The 10,111-nt window shown below is 38.1% G+C and overlaps 1 protein-coding gene and 1 pseudogene across 1 annotated transcript in view; both read left to right on the forward strand.

Moving 5' to 3' along the window:
- OSTM1 (osteoclastogenesis associated transmembrane protein 1) overlaps window positions 1-1,614 on the forward strand; it is a 32,726-nt gene extending 31,112 nt beyond the window's left edge. Inside the window, exon 6 of the mRNA XM_046006143.1 lies at window positions 1,477-1,614. Within this exon, the coding sequence (XP_045862099.1) occupies window positions 1,477-1,532 (56 nt within the window). The 3' untranslated portion in view covers window positions 1,533-1,614. The remainder of the gene's footprint in view (window positions 1-1,476) is intronic.
- Window positions 1,615-8,950: 7,336 nt separating this feature from the next.
- Window positions 8,951-9,582, forward strand: LOC123942656 (annotated as a pseudogene).
- The last annotated feature ends 529 nt before the right edge of the window (window positions 9,583-10,111 follow it).

Raw genomic sequence — 10,111 nt, forward strand, 5'->3', positions numbered from 1 at the left:
TCTCTTGGGTAGAACTGGTTTTCTTTGTTTTGTTTTGTTTTTAGTATCCCCTGGGGTAGAATTTTGAAGTATGTAGGGATTTATCAGAGAATAAGGAAACAAGGAAGTTGGAGATCTATGCACTCATTGATATTGCCACCTGCTTCATTTAATAAATTTGGTACTTAGTAGGAAGCTAGATTACTTCTAGTGGTTTTAAACAGCATAATAATAATAAAAATAAAGCCCTCTTAATTTAGTTTGCCTTCCAAATCCACAGAAGGCTTAAGAGTAGACTCCTAGCTCGGGCTGTTTTTAAGGTGCAGTTGCCCTTTAGTTTAGCCTGGAGCAACACGCTGGTCCGGAACGTTATGTTGTCATTTTGCGCTCAGAATGAAAACCAGCAGAGGTTGTGATAGAAACTAAAATGCTGGTTTTCATCCTTGAGTTCCTATCAGAATTGTCTGCAGAGCTTTAAAGCAGAACAAAAATGTAGGTGCCTGGGTCCCATTGCAGACCTTCTAACTCACAACCTCTACTCTCATGTTGAAAAACCCCTAAAGTGGAGAGATTCCTTTTTATGCAATGTAAGATACTTTTACTCCAGCACAGTTGTTTTTCATTTCTGGAACATGAGAAACATCCATGTTTAACTATCAGCAGGAGTATTACCAAGTGAAATAGCATGAGTGAATAGCATTTTCTTTACTAGCCCTAATGACTCAGTCCCATTGGCATCGTAATCAAAATTTATTGCATATATTTTATTAACAGCCATATATATTTGTGTCTGTGTGTGTGTGTAATACAACTACTTTTCTTTGTAAGCCATTTAAATTTTTCTCTACTTTTTTTTTTTTTAATTTTATTTATTTGACAGACAAGAGATCACAAGTAGGCAGAGAGGCAGGCAGAGAGAAAGGGAGAAGCAGGCTCCCCACTAAGCAGAGAGCCCGATGTGGGGCTCGATCCCAGGATCCTGAGATCATGACCTGAGCCAAAGGCAGAGGCTTTAACCCACTGAGCCACCCAGGCGCCCCTAAATTTTTCTCTACTTTGACAGGTTTTTTTTTTGACATTACTGAATTATTTTAAGAGAAATCTAGATTTGAGTTTCTAACTTAGACTTTTAAATATATCATTATATTATTGTACCTTATAGCACCTCCATTTTTTTAAGTAGAGTACTCTTAGCTGCATTACATATTTGAGATTATAATGTTCAGGATGACATAAATTATGTCTGTTTTATTTGGTACTGCTTCTAACAAAGGCATATATGGCTTCAAGCAAAGTTATGTTTTTTGAGGTTGGTAGAAGAAAATAGGCTTAGGCTTTAATTCTTAGAAAATTGATTCCATTTTCTATTGAAAATTTCTATTGAAAATCATCTGTTCTGATTCAAACATAGAGTTAATAAATGAATACTATCGTTTACAAAAAAATAATAATTATGTTTGGATAATTTATGTTTAATAATACTTCTGATTTATCTAGCCAAACGTCTCAAGTCCAGTACCAGCTTTGCAAACATTCAAGAAAATTCAAACTGAAATCTACAAAATGGAGAATTAACATGACGTTCCATGGATGAATAGTGGATGATACAGCTTGGTCCAAAAGAAGATAAACTGATTTTGACAAATCAAGTTCCTAAGAAATGCAAGAACTTCAGATTTATTTTTAAATAAGAATTTTCCATTTTTCTTTCCTTTTCCATCCCCTTTTTAAGGGTTTGGGTATTTTTAATATCCAGGCCTAGCAATGTCATCTATTTTAAAGTGTATTTGTTATAACATAAGGTGCAAGAACAATCTTCATTTTATTTTGTAGGCATTGAGACTTCTGGTATCTCCTTATTAATGTAGTACTCAAGTAGCAGAGTTTTTGAAAACTAACATTTAAAAATTAATCAGTTATAGCAAAGACTTTGGAAAAAGAAATATACTTGCCAAAAGTAGCCAGTCCAAAGATTAAACTCACCATTGCAGTATTATTGTTACATATATATTTAATATCATATGTATTATAAATAATGCATAACTCAGTCTCTAGTTTCCTTAAAGTCACTTTTGAAACCACTAATTATAAACCTCCCTAGCAATTTTTAGAAGCAGGAAGGCACATTACATTTATCTTTGTAAAAAGATTTATGGTAACTGGTTTCTTACTTAACTTTTATAAATAGTATTTTGCATCTTATTTTTGTCTTTATTTTATAAGTAATTTGAAATCACTGGACTGCTGTATTATATTCAGGGCAAGATGGATTCTTTTTCTACCAGGGATTTGCATTGTGAATTACATTAAGCTATTTGGCAATTTATAATTTATTACTACTTTAAATCAAACGTAGCATTATCACAATATATTTAAGTTGTGTTTTTGTTTTTGTTTTTAAATCAAGTTTCTCTTGGGCTATATGAAGATTTTTGGAGGGGAAAGAAAGGAGGGGTTAAAAAAAACTTAAGGCTCAGAAAATAGATCGGGAAGGAACTGAGGGGACGCTCACCATAAGACTGTTGAATGGTTCATGTTGAGGGCATAAGTTAAGATGAGAGTCTGATACAGAAAGCAGTTAGGATAAGATTTTTTTTTTTTCTAAGTTATTTAAACAGACAAACGTGACATGATGGAAATGAAGTCAGATGTTTCCCTGTTGGAAAGCAAATTCTATTTTGGAATGTTTAAATCAAACTTTCTTTAAAAAAAGCTTCATTTCAGAATTGGGCATAACTTTTTCCCTCAGGTTTTTAGTGCTAGGTATTTCATTTGTTAATTCCTTCTTGCTTTCTTGGTGAAAATAGGCTTTGTTTTAAATGCTGAGAGAATGAAGTCTGCTCTATATAGAAGTAAGAGTTAGGTTAAATAGTAGAAGAATTTTAATCCTTTTGTATACTATAACTGCTCTATAATGAGGTAAGAAAGTGTTTGAATTTTTTTTCATGTTTACTGTATATGCAGAGTGAACAAGAAGGCTCATCTTTGGATACATAACATATCCAGAAGCTGTTACAGATTGTCTAGTCTGCTGTGATCCACTTAAAATGTGCTGGGGTTTATTCCACTGGCACTGTTCACGCTGCTGATACTAAGAGCACTGTCTTGATTTGAAGCATAGAGTTGAGGGCCATTGAAAGCAATCTTTCATTAATGCAGATAAAACCAGTTTACATATGCAGAGTTACAAACTGGCATATTTGAGTCTGTAAGTAGCGACTCTGATCACCTTTCAATGTTATGTGTTTCTAAAAACCATTGCTTTTGGATATGGTTGCTAATAAGCACTTTAGAAAAGAAAAAACAACCTTTACTATTTTTCTGGTTGAGTTGTTGGTCTTTAGAAGTAGCATCAGCAATAGATTTCAAACGTAAGTATTAAGCATTACACTAAAGTGTGTAGATACTTCATTTTTAGGTGATACTGAGAAATTCTTTGCATAGTTTCAAACTCTGAGACACATAGCTTTTGTGTGTGCGTTAAGATCATCTTTAGCTTTTTGACACTTTGAAATAAAGGAAGTAATTTAAGGAAATTGCAGTGCCATATTTGTTTTTTGTGGGTTTGTTTGTTTGTTTTGTTTTGTTTTGTTTTGAGAGAGAAAGAGAGCAAGCGGGGTGGGAGTGGAAGAGAAGGGAGGAGGGAGAGAATCCTAAGCAGGCTCCACACTCAGCATGGAGCCCAATGCAAGGCATGATCTCACAACCCTGTGATCGTGATCTGAGCCAAAAAATCAAGATTCAGATGCTTAACTGACTGACCCATCCAGGCGTCCCAAGCCATATTTGATTTTTAAATTCATTTTTAAAACTTCATATGTAATTGAACATCACATTTTAGTTTTTCAGGCATTGAGTTTAAGTGCCTACTTTAAAAGTACCATCTAGGGGCACCTGGGTGGCTCAGTGGGTTAAAGCCTCTGCCTTCAACTCAGGTCATGATCCCAGGCTCAGAGGATCGAGCCCTGCGTTGGGCTCTCTGCTCAGCAGGGAGCCTGCTTCCCCCTCTCTGCCTGCTTCTCTGCCTACTTGGGATCTCTGTCTGTCAAATAAATAAATAAAATCTTAAAAGTACCATATAATAATTTTGTTGTAAATAAAAATGTGCTTGTGGATTATTTATTTTTTTGTTGGATTTGAGAGGTAGAACTAGCATCAGCTATCCTAAAGTAACTCTAAATCAGTAACACCAGAGTTTAGTTGGTAAATGTTATTTCTAATGGGACGGCATTTTCTAATGATTCATGGATGGGCTCTAATTCTACTGTAGCGTACTCCTTATAAAGTGAAATGTTTTCCCAGAACATTATATACAGTTGGGGTTGCTTTCCTGACCAAGAACTTGACATCGTATAAATAATAGACATCAGCAGCAATGAATTAAGAAAGCAAAATTACACTAGTAACCTTTGTAACAGTTGCAGATAGAAAAAAATTATGTTCCAAGTACATTGTTTTCTGAGCTAGAAGAAACCTTAGAGGTCATCTGGTCATAAGACTCCTAGAGCCAAATGGATCCCTAAAGATCACTTGATCTAATCTGTCCACTGCATGGATTCCCTCTAAAAAGTGTATCATTTACTTCCTCTCTCTTAACTAAGGAAGCAGAACATCATAGAGCTTCTTATTTATGACTGAGCCATTGTTTGATAGTTCTAAAATTGAGACTTGAAATACCTAATCAAATGTTTTTCTACTCGGCTTATCTTGTAAAAATTCCCCAAAATGATTGTATTGATTATAAAAAGGACTTTGGCCTATACTGAATTATACATCTAGCACATAAAAGTTACAACTCCACTAAAATTTGCTTGTTTTAAACTATTACATTGGGTGTAATAAATATTAGTCATACATGTAACAAACTTAATAACCAGAAATTTTCTTTGTCTCCTTGAAACTAAAGAGAGCTTTTAAAAGATAATATGACCTGACTCGTGCTTAAAGTAGGGAGGTTTTCAATAATAATTTTTAAAATCTTCTTTTCCTGTGATAAACAAGTGCATCTAAAAAAAAAAAAATCAATCCCAGTACCCAAATGCAATAAAAATATTTCAAACCTTTAAAAGGAATGATCAGCCCATTTTAGCTAGGTATTTTAACAAATACCTAAGAAACAAAAGTTTCTTACCTAAGTGCCAGAATTGGTATCCAAAAGATGTACCCAATGCGTTGGAAGTGAAAAACAATTCAGCAATTATCTGGAATAATTGTAGACAACTAGAATGTAGATAGGATTGAAAATTATTAGCTTATCCTGTTTTGACTTCTGAAGCAGAAGAGTAATCAGAAGAAGTTTGGAGGTTTTCTGGTCGCCGGAATGTGTTATTTTCAGAGGCAGGCACTCACAACAGTGATCCCTGTTTCCAGAGGGGAAGTTACAGCTTCCCTTTTCTCTCTCCTATTCGTACCTCATTTTCTACATTCATTTGAAGTGCTGTTGCCCATAATGTAATAGGAGCTGACATATAAAGGGCTTGACCTTGACCTTTTAAAATCCAAATCCTCTTCGTATCTTGACTGTTCTTCACTAAATAAAGCAGTGTTTTTTGTACAACTCAGGAACTCTTACCAGCCCAAACCCAGCATTTCCCACCTTACCCTCCCTGCCCCCCTGACACATACACATGCTCTCTCTCATTGCTTTTCTCCTATGGGTTTGGAGAATTGATAACTGTGGTGTGGGCAAACAGCTAGCACAGAATGTAAAGAGTGTGAGTGAGCAAATTGAATCTCCAGATTTAATCTCTCCCCTTGCACCTTCACCCTGTGTTTCTCAAATGTTTATACAGGAGGGACCTAGGGATGGAAAGCTATATGGAAAAGGAGCCCTGGGAGTCCTTTGTCTTGGAACTGTATGTGCATGGCAAATTCAGTGGGCGGTATTAGGTGGGAATAGATATCCCATTCATATCCATGAAGGATGGATATTCATATCCACAAAGGGCTAAAACTGCTTGAAATTACACTGCTTGGCACACTTAGTTTACCATCCTCTGAGGACTTTTTGCATCAACTCACATCTCAGGAGCAGCATGAAATGGTTGTTTAGCTTCTTTGGCTGTTCCTCCTAGGTTTATGTTCTCTTCATCTGGAGATTCTCTGTTCCTTTTTTTCCCTGTCTCCTAATACCCAGTAATGGAGTCACAGGAACTATCCTTTGTATGTTGGCTATTGTCACCAAATCTGCACCACTCATTCTGTGTCTTTGAAACACCAGGGATAGGTGCTTGGATGGGTACAGAAATTTCTCTTATAACCAACCCCAACATGCTGGAAGTGATTTAGAGAATGTAATCTCTGACCTGGCCAGGCTCTGGAAAACCCTTTTTGGGGGTGGGATCCTTGCTTATTGATGGCCTGATTTCATGAGGCATATCTATATCACTTCTAGCTCTCAAGGCCACCCAGCTCCTTGGATAGAAGCCCTATCAACTGCTCTTGTTTCCATAGTAACACCAGTTTTATTTGCCCCACTTAGCTTCACCAACACCAAAAATTCAAGTGATCTGATAGGAGTGTGGTGAAGTCTAAGTTTCCCAGTACTTTAAAGAAATCAGTCCTATGCCTTCAGGACTGCAAAGTTTCTAATGAGAGGTCTGCTATAATTCTTACATTTATTCTTCTATGTGTAATATTTTCATTGTTTTCTGGCTACCTTGAAGATTTCCTCTTAATTTTTGATTTTTAGCAGCTTTACTACGATATGTCTAGGTATATTTTCCTTTGTATTCTCCTAAGAGGCATTATCTGAGCCTCTTAGATCTTTTTGTTATCTTTCATTAATTTTGGAAAATTCGCAGCCATTCTACTATCAAATATACTTCGGACCTCTTCTATCTCTCATTGCCTTCTGGGATTCCAATTAGATTGGTAGGTGATGTGATATTTTCTCACAGCTTTATTGGATGCACTCTTCTGCTATATTTACTCTGACATTCGCTTTGCGTTTCAGTTTAAATCATTTCTTTTTTTTTTTTTAAAGATTTTATTTATTTGAGAGAGAGAGAGTGAACAGGGGAATGGCAGAGGGAGAGGGTGAGGGAAAGAATCTCAAGCAGACTCCCTGCAGAGCATGAAGCCTGACATGGGGCTCATTTTCATTATTTTGAGATCACGACCTGAGCTGAAGTCAAGAGGCAGTTGTTCAACTGACTGAGCTACACGAGCACCCCAGTATTTTGTTTTTAAAGATGTATTTATTTGAGAGAAAGAGCACAAGCACAAGTTGGGGGAGGGGCAGAGAGAGAATCCTCAAGCAGACTCCCCACTGAACATGGAGCCCAATGCAGGGCTTGATCCCAGGACCCTAACATCATGACCTGAGCTGAAACCAAGAGCTGGCTGCTCAACCGACTGAGCCACCAAGGTGCCCGGATTGTTTAGTATTTTAATCAGTTATTTTGAAGTTCCTGTTGGATAGTATCAATATCTGGGCCATCTCTGGATCTAGTTCTGTTGCCTACTTTATCTCTTGACAATACTATTGTCATTTTCTTCTTGATTTTTAATTTGTCTTATAGTTTTTGGTTAAATGCCAGACATTGCATGGAAAAGAACAGTAAAAATTTAGATAAAGGAACACCTATGTGGTTCAGTCAGTTAAGTGTCTGCCTTTGGCTCAGGTCATAATCCCAGGGTCCTGGGATTGAGTCCCACATTGGGTTCCTTGCTCAGTAGGGAGCCTGCTTCTCCCTCTGCCTGGAGCTCTCCCTTCTTGTGTCCTCTATCTTTGACAAATAAATAAAATCTTTAAAAATTAAAAAAAAAAAAAAGATACTGAGATAAAAAGTGTTCATACCTACACATGGGCAAACCTTTCTATCAGACTATTAGTATGGAGTGAACTGAATGTTTCCTACCAGTAGTTGATTTGGGTTTGGGTTTTATTGGTTAATATCATTACCTTCAGTATATGATAGGCTTCAAATTCCTCTAGTGGAAGACTGCTGCTACTTTGTGTTTGGTGTGTGGCCTGGAATGCCAGAGGTGTTTTGTTTTTTTGTTTTCTTTGTTTTTTTTTTGGTTTTTTTTTTTTTTTTGGTGTTCCTACTTCACCTTCAGCTTTCAGCAGACTGCTTACCTGTGCAACAAATGGGATCTCTCTCCATGGTCATGTCCCTCCCTCAGCTGTAGAATTGTATTGCTGGTTTCTTTGTGCAAGGCTTATGGTTGGGGCAGACAGTCTCAGGCAGGTCCTGGGCTTTTGAGCCTCTCTCTCTTCATGGAAATTAGACTCTGCATTATAATGGGGTGAGGTCTTAAATAGGAATGAGTTTTCTGTCCCTGTCTCACTGGCACCAGACCTCTGCTCTGTATCAGTGAAGGACCTGGGGACAGGTGGGTTTCCTGCCTTCTTTCAGCATCTGATGGCTTTTACTTTAACTCTTCCTCCACCACAGCCAAACTTTTCTTGGCACCAGGGGACAGGAAGGTTTTGTACACTCCTCTAGTGGCAGATGGCTTTTTCTTTGTATGGGAGAATTTCTTTGTATGCCTCTCTCCTAGGGATATCTGGTTGTCATCTGCTCATCTCACCAAAGGGAGGCTCTTTCAGTCCTTATGATCTGCCCCCAGTCTTTCTTACAAACACCCAGGGAGGACTATGGAAAGTGCTGGCAATTGGGGCAGACTCCCTTGTATCCATGGCCCCTGGAGAGTCTAAGTTGGCATACTAGCTCACACTTGGTCTTTAAGCTTTAAGCTTTTGTTAACATTTCAGTTTTCTCCCTCTTACTTTTTTTGGCCGCTTCCCTTCCTCCTGTACTCTGCACAAAGCAAAACAGTTTGTAGGAGCAGTGCTTAAGGCTTTCTGTATCATAATTGGGGCTAGAACTCGTTGATTGCTTCTTTGTTGTCAACTCTAAGATTTTACTGGACAGCAAATTGCTCAGTAGTTTAATACGTCCAAAGAGGTAAAACAGGCAGTGAGGGCCTTAGCCAGTTGACTGGAATTGTGGCTATAGGAGGTGCAAGTACACTACAATCATGTCTATTATGTCCTATAATGGAGTGGACATCATGACAATGAATGGGAAGAACTGTGTGGTCATTGCTGCTGAAAGGTGCTTTGGCATCTAATCACAGGTGGTGACCATGGACTTCCAGAAGATCTTCCCCACAGGTGATTGGCTGTACATAGGCCTGGCTTGGCTCACCACCGATGTCCAGACTGTTGCCCAGCACCTCAAGTTCTAGCTAAACCTGTATGAACTGAAGGAAGGTCAGCAGATCAAGTCTTATACCTTCCTGAGCATGGTGGCCAACGTCTTGTATGAGATATGGATCGGCCCCTACTACACAGAGCCAGTCATTACTGGGTTGGACCTGAAGAACCTGAAGTGCCTCATTTGCTCTCCAGAACTTATCTGCTGCCCCATGGTGGCTGACAACATTGTGGTCAGTGGCGCCTGCTCCAAATAAATGTATGGGATGTGTGAGTCCCTCGGGGTCTGACATGGATCTAGAACACCTGTTTGAAACCATCTCACAAACCATGCTAACGCTGTGGATCGGGATGCACTGTCAGGCATGAGATTCATTGTCCACATCATTGAGAAGGACAGAATTACCATTAGGACACTGAGGGCCTGAATAGACTAAACTTCTGTTCTCAGAGCCTACTTTTTTTTTTTTTTAATGAAATAGTTTTGTTTTCAAGAAAGCAAAAGTTAAAGAGGTAAAACAAAAAACAAGATTGACAATTATGAAAGCCATAAAAAGGAACCAAATCCCAAATAAAAAAAATATGGTAGCTGAAATTAACTTAGTAGAAGGGTTTTATGGCAAATGAGATATCGTTAAAGAATGAATTCAAAGTAAGTTAGAAGGGTTTCTCCAGAAGGAAACATAGTAAGAGAAAAGTTTGGAAATACAGATTGGGTATGGAGTGGATAAGAGGTATAGGGGATGCATTAAGATTTAATATAAATGTGGTTAAGAGGGGCTCCTGGGTGGCTCAGTGGGTTAAGCCTCTGCCTTCAGCTCCGGTCATGATCCCAGGGTCCTAGGATCGAGGTCCGGATCAGTCTCTCTGCTTAGCAGGGAGACTGCTTCCTCCCTCTCTCTCTCTGCCTGCCTCTCTGCCTACTTGTGATCTCTGTCTGTCAAATAAATAAATAAAATCTTTTTT

The sequence above is a fragment of the Meles meles genome, chromosome 5, assembly GCF_922984935.1.
Source record: "Meles meles chromosome 5, mMelMel3.1 paternal haplotype, whole genome shotgun sequence".
Taxonomy (NCBI): domain Eukaryota; kingdom Metazoa; phylum Chordata; class Mammalia; order Carnivora; family Mustelidae; genus Meles; species Meles meles.